The sequence below is a fragment of the Triturus cristatus genome, chromosome 5_1 (genome assembly GCF_964204655.1).
Source record: "Triturus cristatus chromosome 5_1, aTriCri1.1, whole genome shotgun sequence".
NCBI classification, from domain to species: domain Eukaryota; kingdom Metazoa; phylum Chordata; class Amphibia; order Caudata; family Salamandridae; genus Triturus; species Triturus cristatus.
In genome coordinates, this window is record NC_140587.1 from 58,529,454 (window position 1) to 58,543,567 (window position 14,114).

General features: G+C 44.7%; 1 protein-coding gene across 2 annotated transcripts in view; it reads right to left on the reverse strand.

Annotated features, from left to right (window-relative positions):
• LOC146830170 (uncharacterized) overlaps positions 1-14,114 on the reverse strand; it is a 356,937-nt gene that overhangs the window by 255,072 nt on the left and 87,751 nt on the right. For both annotated transcript variants that reach the window (XM_085604414.1, XM_085604413.1), the window contains one exon: positions 10,127-10,201. In XM_085604414.1, coding sequence (XP_085460540.1) covers positions 10,127-10,201 — 75 coding nt within the window. The remainder of the gene's footprint in view (positions 1-10,126; positions 10,202-14,114) is intronic.

Below are 14,114 nucleotides of genomic sequence, written 5' to 3' on the forward strand. Positions count from 1 at the left end.
AACTACGATTGCTCCATTGTGCTTTAGCATCGAAGATACTAGACTGGCCCTGGATTCAATAAAGCCCTCAAAAGCTCCGGGACCTGACAAAATACCAGGTGACCTTTTTAAACATGCACCAGATGTATGGGTCCCATACATCAACTTGCTAAGTAATGCAATCGCAGGAGGCCAGCCAATCCCTGATTCCTGGAAGGGAGCAGAGATTGTGCCAATATATAAAAATGGTGGTAGAGAAGACCCGGCTAATTATAGGCCCATTAGCTTGTTGGACATACTACAAAAATTGTACGCAAAACAAATTTTGGAAAATTTAAAAGATTGGATATTTGTAAATAACATTATTTCTCCCTACCAAGCAGGCTTCAGGGAACGGACAAGCACTATAGACCAGGTGTTTCGTCTGATAGTAATAGCCTGGAAATACACCAGGCTAAGAGATGGCCATTTATACGTGGCCTTTATAGATCTAAAGGCCGCTTTTGACTCAATCCCCAGAGAGCTCTTGTGGTCAAACTTGTTGCAACAGGGAGTCCCCAAAAACATTCTAATCCAGCTGGTCAGGCTCCATGAGAACAATTATGCCAGAGTACGTTTGGGTCAGGCGGGTGAACTCACCGAAGAAATACCAGTGAATAGAGGTGTGCGCCAGGGATGTGTCCTGGCGCCAACACTCTTTCTCCTTTACGTCAATGACATGGTTGAGTTCCTCCAAAAATCTAGTCACGATTCCCCGAAGCTGGGGGGGAACCATGTTTGCGCTCTAACATTTGCAGATGATACAATATTATTATCGCAAACTCCAAAGGGCCTGCAAAATCTTTTGAATTCACTTAATGACTATTGCACTTTAAAGGGTCTGGAAATCAATCCCGCAAAGACCAAATACATGTCAATTAGACCCCATAAATGTTTTAAGCGTAATCTCAAATTGAACGAAATGAGTCTAGAGTGTGTCCCCAATTTTATTTATCTTGGTGTGAACATTGACTCCAAACTTTCTTGGAAACCACAGATCACTAAATCAAGTACAATTTTAATGCAAAATTCAGCCCCAATTTTAAAAAAATTGCACGCAACCACGTCCAGGGCAATTACCCCAGCACTGGAAGTCTACAAGGCAAGGGCCCAATCTGCTGCGCTGTATGGCTCAGAGCTTTGGGGGGGGGGCCTCGCTTAATGTCTTAATCAAGGGGGAAAATAAGATATTGAGGAGATTTGTTACACTCCCACAAAACACACCATTAACCCCCCTCATGATGGATTTAGGTATTAAACGCCTGGGCCACAGAGCTGTGTGGATGTCCCTGTCTTACTGGATAAGAATCTGGACGACAGAGGAACTCTACATGTATAGACAATCACTAATCGAACTCCTGGCCCTAGACACTAATCTTAGTTTCCCGTGGTTGGCACATATTCGTAAATGGCTGCTGGATTTGGGTCTGAGCAGGTTCTGGGTTAACCCGAGCCTGCTCAATTTTGACTCAAAACAGGAAATAAAAAGTATCTATTGGAACTTTATCATGCACAATGTTGTCTTGAATTGTGATGCTGGTCCCCTTACCTCCCAATTCATGATGTTCAAAACAATCCCCCGTTTTGAGCAATTTCTGGACGAGATCGAGCCTCAGCTCGCTAAAGTGTTATACCTTAAATTTAGGTATGGCACTCTCCAAATTAAGTCGTTCACATCTAAATGGGGGCCCGTCCAGAGAGAGAGAGGGGAAGCCGAAGACAGGTGTTCCCAATGCAATGCAGGGACTAAAGAGGATGTTGCACATGTTTTATTTTTTTGCCCTCTTTATAGAATACCTAGAACCAAATGGATAAAACCCCTGGCCAGGAAACTATGTGTTGGAAAATACCTCGAAATGCTGCGTATCTTAAAAACCGACAAATCAAGACTCATTGTGTTTGGTATTAGCAGATTTCTATTGTCAGCCTATTTTATTAGGATCAAAAAGGGACTTAGATTTTAAATTCATTTAATTGCGATCTGTGGGAATTTTAAAATTTGTAATTAGTGTGTATTCAAAGTTTTTGATTGAATGTAACTATTTTTAGGGAAGTCATGTTTACACGTTTTTAAAAATTTAGCACTTTATGATAAAGCACTTTGCACTTTGCACTCTGCACTCTATGAAAGTTAATCCTGTTTATATATTAACACTAAGCCTAGAAGCAGGTAACAAATATCTTATAAGTCATGCTAGGGTCCCAGTACATTGTACCTTGTATTACCATGGGGTTTTAAATGCTGATAGGCGTATTTCCACGAAGGATCACCCCTACTATTGTAAATAGATCTTACATATTTTATCTTTTTTGTTTGTGTAATGCTTTTATGATTCTGTGAATCGAATAAAGATCTATTGATGATGATGACTTTTTAAAGATTTAGCACAATATAGCACAAAGAAACCTATAGCACTTATTGGGACGTCTGGTCGAGCTAGATTGGGACAAAGTCAAAATTTCAGGCTGACGGTGATGAAGCCCTGTGCGGGCTCCCGCTTATGGTAGGTCTTGGTTAAAGTTTTTACCTTCTAACTTAAACCTTTCTGGAGCTTTTATTCCCAGGATCCCTCAAAGCTCTCAGCCAGTCCGGATTCAGTGAGGGTTCACTGGCTTGCCTTGCGACGAGCTCCTGGACAAACTTATGAAGTCCTACCTCCGGAGCTTTCCAGCAGGATAAACCAGATATCCAAGCTGGCTTGCAGTTGAGGGTGGGTGGCTTGACTCTCACGGTTGGTCCCGGTCACCTCGTCTACATTTGGACTTAGTAACTTCAGAGCTTTTTCTCGCAGGGTCCCTCGATGCTCTTCACCAGGCCGGATTAAGTGAGGGTTCGCCGGCTTGGGTTTCGACCAGCTCCCGGTCAAACTCTGGAAGTGGGACCTTTGAGGCTTTTGAGTGGGATAAACCTGGATGGCTGGCCGGGTCACGGTTGAGGGTCGCCGTCTTGGCTGGCCAGGTCGAGTGGGTCTACTTATGAAGCTTTTTTTCCAGAGTTGCTCCAAAGTTCTCTAAACTTCTGGAACTTTTTCCTGAGGTTCCTCAGAGGGTCCCAAAGTGTCCAAAACTTAAACCAATAGGCTGGAAGCTCCAAGATGGTCCTTGAAAGTTTGGGACTTCAGTTCCCACAATCCACATGGACAAAACACTTACAAATTCACTGTTAGTACACTAGGCTGTGGATTCTTGGTGGTTATGGTCCAGGTGAGCTATGTTAACTTTTAGCTTGCAGGGAGTCCACTATTTAGTCCTTCTGAAGAAAGTTAGTTCCAAAAGGCTGTAGTTCCACATTGTGCTGCAGGTGCAGTCAGTCAGAGTGCAGGACCTGGTTGGTTCCAATCAAACTTCTAAACATTGATCCTTCTTCCTCTTATTTCAAGCAGTAGATCTCAGAGGCACTGCCCCTCTTAGATGCTTATTCGGTGTTCTCTGAGGTTACACAGGAGAGCACTCCTGTCCAATGAATTGCAGGGCAACACCCCAGAGCATTACTATTTCCTCCAAAGTGTCGCACAATGGTCTCCCAGAAAGCACTATTTCTCAAAAAATCAATATGACTGAAGTTCCAGCAGAAAGGCAAGAGTTGGCTAACCAACCTCCAGGATGGCTCCTCTCCATTGACTCCCTCCCCCTAGCATCTGCACATTCCTTCCTTAAGCCTCCATCGGGCTGGGTTCAAAGGGTAGGGGTGTAGGTGGGCTTGTCTTCTTTGGCTGGCCCCTTCTCACTTTGAAGATCATTGTTTACAACCGCTCCCCCTGGATCAGGCATTCCTGTTCAGCAGAAACCCTCTCCTCCCAGAATGACATATTCACTCCAGGGGCTACTTATCAAAGCAGCCAGGCTAATCCACTTAATCAGGGCAGATCACTGAAAAGCTGAATTTTGACTTAATGACAAGAAATTCTTATAACGTCTTGTCTGTACATGTTAGGATAAATCCAACAATACCATTGTTGGATTTATCAATACCATTCTTCTGAGTCTTTCAATTATATTTTTCGGTTATTTGTGCTGTTAGTTCTTAATTAATAACTTCTTGCCATGTTAACCTATGTGGCTGGTATTCTGTAATGGGGAAAATGAACTGAGCAACTTCTCCAACACCAGGGCTTTTAAAACATCTTTCATAAGAACCCTGCCTATATCTACAGGACCCCCCACCCCTGGAACGCCTAGGGGAGACTTTAGGAGTTCTGAATATGTACCAATACTGGAGATCATTACACCACAGTGCTCCTAGCACAGACGTCAATTTAGGGAACCACTTAACTTCAATGTGGGAAGTGAAATGTGCAATTTCACTAAACCCAAGTCATATACAACCTATTTTCTAAGGGACCTCCTTATAAGTACTTGACCCCCACCACTGCGACACCAATGGAAGAACATGGGGGTACCTAATATGCCAAAGTATTGTAGTTTATTAATTTTTACGTGCCCCAAACACCAAACTTGAGTTTGGGCACAATTTACTTTTTAAAAGCAGTCCTGCAAAACACAGGCATTTTTAGCTCTCGCCTATTCTATCCCGCAGGGATAGATAGGCGAGATTATAGTAAGCAGTCCGAAAAGTCTACCTAGCTGTGGATCGCGTACAGTTCATTGTTCATTGTCAACAACTGCCACAACCACGCGCATTCTTTACAGCTTCCATTTTCTACCAGACACTTCGTGTGCGCGCGCCGCGCTCTCCCTCTGTTGCCACACGCATTCAGCTCACCAGGCTGCACACCCCCTCACTCTCCATATGGTCGCACACCTTTTCTTTGATCTCCGCCGCGCGTTCTCACAGGCTCCTCTCCGCCCACGCGTCTCGCCCCTTCCGTGTAGTTCCGCCCCACCTTCTCTTTCTCGCATTTTTTTTTTTTGGGCTTTGTGTGACTGACTACTTGATCGCGTGCCTATGAGTTTTGCATGCGTCTATTATATTTATTTACTTTGAATGTTTTTTTTTTTTACCGCCCACGCGTCTCTCCTCTTCCATGTAGTTCCCCTCGGCCTTTTCTTTCTCGCATCTTTTTCTGATTTTCGGCTGTGTGCGACTGACTACTTGACCTCGTGCCTATGAGTTTTGCATGCGTCTATTATATTTATTTACTTTGAATGGTTATTTTAATTTAACTTTACGCACCCAAAGTTTGTTTTTAGTTAACTTTACGCACCCAAACACGTTCATTGTTTCCTTTCCTGCTTACATTCTCATGCGACAAAAAAAAACACTCTCTCCACAAACAGCACTTTTATCCTGTCTCGCCTCTCTGTGTTTTGCTGTCTGCCCTCGTCTTCAATAGTTTTCAGCCTCTGTGTTCTGCTTTACGCATCCAAACACGTATGCTTTTGTCTGATTTTCCTGCTTACAATCTCATGCAAAACAAACAAAAAATCACTCTCTCTACAAACAGCACTCCTCTCCGCCCACGCGTCTCTCCCCTTCCGTGTAGTTCCGCCCCGCCTTCTCTTTCTCGCATTTTTTTTTTTGGGGGGGGGCTTTGTGTGACTGACTACTTGACCTCGTGCCTATGAGTTTTGCATGCGTCTATTATATTTATTTACTTTGAATGTTTTTTTTTTTTTTAACCGCCCACACGTCTCTCCTCTTCCATGTAGTTCCCCTCCGCCTTTTCTTTCTCGCATCTTTTTCAGATTTTCGGGTTTTGTGCGACTGACTACTTGACCTTGTGCCTATGAGTTGTGCATGCGTCTATTATATTTATTTACTTTGAATGTTTTTTTTTTATTTAACTTTACGCACCCAAACACGTTCATTGTTTCTTTTCCTTCTTACATTCTTATGCGAAATCACTCTCTCCACAAACAGCACTTTTATCCTTTTATTCTGTTTTGCCTCACACAATGCCCTACACACATTAGACCACACAAAATGCCACCTCACACACTGCCCTACACACATTAGACCCCCCAAACTGCCACCTCACACACTACCCTACACACATTAGACCCCACAAAATGCCAAACTCACACACTGCCCTACACACATTAGCCCCCTCACACTCTGCACCCCCTCACCCTCAAATAAATAATACAGTTTACTTCCAAGGCACTGCAGTCATTTATGTGAGCCAGTGTCAGATTTTTCAATACTAATACAGCCTTTAAAGAAAATAGAAATACATTTTACTGACAAGTCACTAACCAACACTGCCCCCCTCTCACACAGACCACACACAATGCCCCCTCACACAGACCACACACACTGCCCCCTCTCACACAGACCACAAACACTGCCCCCTCACACATACCATTCACACTTACCCCTCCACACAGACCACTCACACTTACCCCTCCACACAGACCACACACACTGCCCCCTCACACAGACCACACACACTGCCCCCTCGCACAGACTACACACACTGCCCCCCCTCTCACACAGACTACACACACTGCCCCCTATCACACAAACCACACACACTGACCCCTCCTCACACACTGACCCCTTGACACACTGCCCCACATACACTGCTCTCACACAATACCCACTCACGGTACTTTAGGTCACACACACTGCACCCTTACACCCCGCACACACACACAGCCCGCACCCTTACTCACTCACACTGTGCCCTCATACAATTCTCCTTCACACACTGCCCTCTTACACACTGCCCCCTAGTTTGTACGATGTCAGTAGGTGCCTTTTCTAAATTTTAACAAAAACACAAACGTTACAGGATCAAAGCGTTTCTAAAACGCATCAGTAGATTTTTGGGATTTTTCGTCAGTTAATGTCTATTGGTGCTAGGTGTTTTGTGCTTAAATTAGAATGTTTGTTTAACTTTATTTAACAAATGAGCAAAGTTCACACTGCCCCCCTCTCACACACACCACAAACACTGCCCCCCTCACACATACCACTCACACTTACCCCTCCACACAGACCACTCACACTTACCCCTCCACACAGACCACACACACTGCCCCCCCTCACAGACTACACACACTGCCCCCCTCACACAGACCACACACACTGCCCCCTCACACAGACCACACACACTGCCCCCCTCACACAGACCACACACACTGCCCCCTCACACAGATTACACTCACTGCCCCCCTCTCACACAGACTACACACATTGCCCCCCTCTCACACAAACCACACACACTGACCCCTCCTCACACACTGACCCCTTGACACACTGTCCCACATACACTGCTCTCACACATTACCCACTCACAGTACTTTAGGTCACACACACTGCACCCTTACACCCCACACACACACATAGCCCACACCCTTACACTCACACTGTGCCCTCATACAATTCCCTCACACACTGCCCTCTTACACACTGCCCCCTAGTTCGTACGATGTCAGTAGGTGCCTTTTCTAAATTTTAACAAAAACACAAACGTTACAGGATCAAAGCGTTTCTAAAACGCATCAGTAGATTTTTGGGTTTTTTCGTCGGTTAATGTCTATTGGTGCTAGATGTTTTGTGCTTAAATTAGCATTATTGTTTAACTTTATTTAATAAATTAACAAAGTTCACACTGCCCCCCTCTCACACACACCACAAACACTGCCCCCTCACACATACCACTCACACTTACCCCTCCACTCAGACCACTCACACTTACCCCTCCACACAGACCACACACACTGCCCCCTCACACAGACTACACACACTGCCCCCTCACACAGACCACACACACTGCCCCCTCACACAGACTACACACACTCCCCCCTCTCACACAGACTACACACACTGTCCCCTCTCACACAAACCACACACACTGACCCGTCCTCACACACTGACCCCTTGACACACTGCCCCCACATACACTGCTCTCACACATTACCCACTCACAGTACTTTAGGTCACACACACTGCACCTTTACACCCCACACACACACACAGCCCGCACCCTTACACACTCACACTGTGCCCTCGTACAATTCCCCCTCACACACTGCCCTCTTACACACTGCCCCCTAGTTTGTACGATGTCAGTGGATGCCTTTTCTAAATTTTAACAAAAACACAAACATTACAGGATCAAAGCGTTTCTAAAACGCATCAATGGATTTTGGTTTTTTTCCGTTGGTTAATGTTTATTGGTGCTAGGTGTTTTGTGCTTAAATTAGAATTATTGTATAACTTTATTTAACAAATGAACAAAGTTCAAACTGCCCCCCTCTCCCACAGACCACAAACACTGCCCCCCTCACACATACCACTCACACTTACCCCTCCACACAGACCACTCACACGTACCCCTCCACACAGACCACACACACTGCCCCCCTCACACAGACTACACACACTGCCCCCTCACACAGACCACACACACTGCCCCCCTCACACAGACCACACACACTGCCCCACTCTCACACAGACCACACACACTGCCCTCTCACACTCTGCACCCCCCTCACACTATGCACACCCCACACACTCTGCACCCTGCACACTCTGCACCCCCTCACACTCTGCACCCCCCTCACACTCTGCACCCCCCTCACACTCTGCACCCCCCCTCACACTCTGCACCCCCCTCACACTCTGCACCCCCCCTCACAATCTGCACCCCCTCACACTGCCCCACTGACACACTGCCCCTATACACTCTGCACCCTCACACATTACCCACTTACACTACTTTAGGCCACACACACTGCACCCTTACACCCCGAACACACACACAGCCCGCACCCTTACACACTCACACTTTGCCTTCATACAATCCCCCTCTCACACTGCCCTCTTACACACTGACCCCTATTTTGTACGATGTCAGTAGGTGCATTTTCACTTTTTTTAAAAAGTCACAAACGTTACAGGAACAAAACGTTTCGAAAACGCATTTTAAGCATTTTTTTTTTCCGGCAATGTTTGTCGGTGCTATCTATTTGGTGCAAAAGTTAAAACTATTGGAATTGTAAATGACAAAGCTATTAATTTAGCTATTTTCAAAACCAACACATAAATACAAAATTTTGCATTTACAATGCCAATAGCTCAAACTTTCCTAATGCGAGACCTATTGCATTGCAAATGCTTGTTAAACTGGCCTCAGCAGTGCACACATGCAAGTGTAGGAAGGACTGCTGGCTGCTAAATTGCCATGCCCTGTTATATATTAGGGACTTAAAGGTAGTTTTGATCCCCTTGCCCTATTATGTACTAGGTCCTTACAGGGGAGGTCCTGCCAATCAAAGGGGTACCCTAACCCACAAGGTACCCTGGTGTATGTAGATGTTTTCACTGTATTCTAAGTGTCTTTTCAGCATAGCACTGGCCCTGGCCCAGGTTAGGCAGATCCCAGGGACAGTCAGAGTCAGTTACCACCAGTACCAGTCCGAAAACATGTGATGTATACATTCAGTATTTCACACATCTCTGCTGAAGCCCTACAGTCCCTCTTCTCATCTTGAAATTCCTCCTCCCCTGTCATCATAGGAGCGCATGTGGAATTTGTGGTGCATTTCATCTTGGACTCCAAAAGACACCACGATAATCTCCTTTCCCTAATTGACTGGACTGGATAGTCGCCTGATGACAGCTCCTGGGTGCCTGCCGAGCACATTCTTGCTCCCCACCTCATTTAACACTTCCATCCTCAGCACCCCATCAAGCTCAGCTTGTCAGTCGATCTTTGGGGGGTAGAGCTGTTATTTCCTGCTTTACCTCACGTTCTCTCTGTGCCATTTATGGGCCATCGGCAGCAGGACAGTAGACAGGCGATGGCGACCCCCTGCTCTGCCCTTCTCTCCCCTCCCTGCAATGACATAACATTTTGACACCCTGACCCTTCCCTCCACTACCCTGTGGCATGCTGACATCAATATCATTGACAATTTATTTGACTGCCCCATTCTATAGGATGCCAAAAAAAGACTCCTAATTTGCCCCTCTTGGCCTTTCATCCTCCCAACTGTAAAAGCATCCTTCTTTTTCGCCATCCAAGGCTGCATCTGCTTCAGAAAGCAGGAACCAAAATCTCATGAGATTAGGAGTTCCTGCAAGACTTGGCTGCCAACAAGGCCGGCGTAAGATAAATTCTGTGCCCACTGCTCAGAGCCTTGCTTGGGTTCGAGACTCCAGCCCAGATAGACCTCCAGTTCCCGAGCTCCCACTTACCTTCTCTGGGCTCCCCATCCCTCACCCTGCTGCTGGAACATCTGGTTTCTTTGTCATCCTCGTATCCAAAGCCATCTGCAAGTCAAAGAAAGATCTGTAAGTCAAGTGCCATTTCAACGAGAAAGACTACTTGCTCTAGGTCAGTGCGGTGAACCTAGAATTGACTGTACTTGGCATCATTTCTTAACGATTTTTGGTCACTTAAAAATTCAAACTTGGAATAAAGGCTCGGGACAAAAAGAACTTATACAACTTTATAAACCTCAACCCTTGAATAAGAAGTATTATTCTTTGGTCCAGAGACGTCACTTTTACTTAAAATGGACAACCAGGGTTGTCCAAGCCTGGACCTCAAAAACAGTATTTGAACCTTTGCCCTATGATTTGATAGAGAAAGTTGGCTGCACAAAGGGAGTGCTCATAGATAGAAAGGCACATGAAATGCACGCATGTAATTAAAGGATTTAATTGGTGAATGTAAACCAGGCTTATGTTGTGTTTGAAATAGAAAAAGCAGAAAAGGAAAATTCAATGCAGTGAAATCCACAGAAAACCTTGAGGGAGCTGATCATTACAGATACAAAACAGTAGGCAGGGGATTGCTTATATTGTCCCTTTACTAAACCCCAACTTCTGCCCCCTCTGGAACTAATGCTCAACACCCGTAGCTATCCGTGTGTTGACGGTCAGTCTTGGAGGGTTTGGGCAGACTCTCTTCACTCCCACAGACTCCTGGATCTTTAGATGAGTGGAGACTTGTCAAAAAGCCATGCTAACAAAATATTATCAGCCCGAGCAAAGATGGACAAGGGAGCCCAGTTAAAGCCACAGGATATATCCACAGATCGCCCCCCAACCCATCGTGCAGCCTCTTTTCGACCAGACCGATCCCCTTTGAAATAAATGGGCCACCTGACGCCATTACACACTTCTGCACCTGGACACTCCAGATCATCCTGAGGTGACCTGTTGGTGTGGCCTTGGACCTTGCCCTTCAAGTCCAAGAGAAGGGTCCCAGAAGTTGCTGACAAGTGCCCGAGTGCAATATGTTTTCCCCCATAGGATAACATTACAGCTCTGGAAATTGCACTGTCAACTTTTGAAACGTATAAAAATCCTTACCTCGAAAAGTACTTACCTGATTCTGATGATCCTGGTATCTAAATTTATATAACAAGATGTGTTATTTTTATAAATTGGTGTTTAATTTTTTCATTGAGTGTGTGTCTCACTTACTGCCTTTGTGTGTACAATAAATGCTTAGCATGAACCTCTGATATGCCTAACTACTGGCCCACACTACCACAAAAGAGAGCATTTGGGGTGTCGTTTGTTCCTCTGTAATTCCTTTGGGGATTTGCTGGATTCTTTACACAGTGTACCTTTTTTGGACCACTATATAAAGAGCCAGCTTCCTACAGCACTTCACAGATACAAAGCTCTACACAACGCAGGAGCAGAATACCTGAACAACCACATACACTTTCATCAACCCACCAGACACCTAAGCTCTGCCTCACTCTCACTCGCACACCATCCCTGCATCCACAAAAGCAAAACTGGAGGTCTCATTCTTCAACATCACACGCAAGGCATGGACTGTCCTACCTCAACACATCAGAGCCTCCTACTCACTTCTTAGGCTCCGCAAGAAGCTGAAGCCCTGACTCTTCATATAAACACCTTGCATAAGCACCCGGATACCCTCTTGGGTGTTTAGTGCACTATACAAATCAACATAACATAAAACAAAATTAGATAAATGGGGACCTATCAATTCATTTGTGTCCTCAAAGGGGATGAGTGGAAGATTGCGTTTAGGGCTCAACATAGCCTATTTGAGTGCATAACATGTTAAGGGAGTGTTAAAAAAGCTACCTATTTGCCACATTAGACAAACGCGTCTTTCACGCTACTCAAATAGACTCTCAGGATTCATAGCAACCCAAACAGGGATCCAGACGGACCAAAAGATAGTAGAAGCAATCCTGAGCTGGCCTAAACCCACTAATGTGAAAGACCTACAGTTGTTGCTTGGGTTAGCCAGGTTTTACCGGCAGTTTATCAACCACTTTTCTGACATAGAAAGTACAATGGCTAGGTTACTTAGGAAGGGATCTTCCTTTATTTGGCCTAAAGAAGCAGATCAAGAATTCAATATGCTTTAAGAAAACTGACAGCACCGGTTCTGTGATGATCCTAATCAACCATAGTTTGTTGATGCTTATGCCTTCCAATTCGCAGTAGGCAGGGTACTTTCCCGAAGAGATTAAAGTTCAGGTCACATGCACCCAATTGCCTTTTTCTCCAAACAATTGTTGCCCTTGGAGCCATCGCCGAGCGAGAATTGCTAGCTAGAAAACTAGCTTTCCAGGAGTGGAGGTATAATTTGCTCGGGCCCATCATACCATCCTATATACTCTGAACATAACAATCTCCAATTCTTTAGATCAGCCAAGGCATTAACAGAATGCCAGGTGTGATGGGTCCTCTTTTTAGTGAATCTGACCTTATCATTGCCAATCAGCCGAGGACAAAACAAGCCATAGATGATGCCCTTTCCCAATGAGTAAACCCCTCAAGTGTTAATCAAACCCCCAAAGAAGAACTGAGAATACTTTTATAAGACAAAATAATTGGAGGATGTCAATCTGATTATCTTCTAAACCATCTCAGGGATTTAGATACGCAGGTCTGGTTGAAGGATCCTACTCACTGTATTAGAAATGTTTATTTAAGACGTGCAGAACTTTATGCAAACTTGTCCCACTTGTGCTCATTAGAATCCATACCTTCCTGCAAACTTGTGTTTGTCAAAATCTGTACCTCCCAAATTAATTGGAGGATGTTAATCTGATTATTTTCTAAACCATCTCAGGGATTTAGATACGTAGGTCTGGTTGAAGGATCCTACTCACTGTATTAGAAATGTTTATTTAAGACGTGCAGACCTTTATGCAAACTTGTCCCACTTGTGCTCATTAGAATCCATACCTTCCTGCAAACTTGTGTTCGTCAAAATCTATACCTCCCCCCCAGGTGTTCTACAGTCTAGTTCTTTACTTTCAGCTCTGTGGCATTCCATTATGAAGGAATGTGTTTCCGATTTACCTCCAGCTAATGGTCACACTACCATTTTGCGTGGCAGTGGATTTACTATCCAAAGTGGCATAATTCAATCCCCTAAAGAAACTTCCTTCCTCTAAAGAATAAATACCCACCCAATAGATAATCCAACCACACAGTTTACATCTGTTATAATCTCCAACCGTGGGGCCCAATTTTTGTCTAAATTCTGAAAGGGGTCTGCATATTTTTGTAAATAGACCACCGTCTGCTCTCAGTCTACTAGGCTCTCGACCTACCATCCACAGACTAATGGACAAACGTCTATCCAACAATATTTGCAATGTTTTTTGACAACTCTCACCAGTAACTGGGTTTAGGCACTGCCTTTGGCTGAGTTTGCTTAAGATAAAACACTCACCGAGCAATTAGAATGGCACTCTTTTATTGTTCATTGGGTTATCATCCCAAAGAAAAACCTGCAGTCAAGATTCACCAAGAAAACCCGAAGAAAATATGGAATAATGTTAAAGCGGAGTTGCGTCTGTCCAAGCAACTAATGAAAGCACAATCTGACTGCCAGAGAAGCACAGCATCTCAATATTCAGTTGGGGACCAAGGGGCATATGTATGAAACTCCCGTTTCGCGAATCTCAAATTGCGATATTTTGCGATTTGCTGTTTGAGATTCGCAAATCGGTATGTAAAAAAAAACGCAAATGTTTAGCGATTTCTTAATAATCGCAAAAAAGTCTCAGAAACATCATTTGCGATTCCTTAATTGCGAAATTCGCAAATTAAGAAATCGCAAAAACGGGAATCTGCAATACAGGTGCAGCCTGATGACATCACAAACAGGAAGTGGGAGTGATTTCCTGCACCTGCTTACCTGAGCCACACCTAGAGGCTGTTTGGAGAGTGT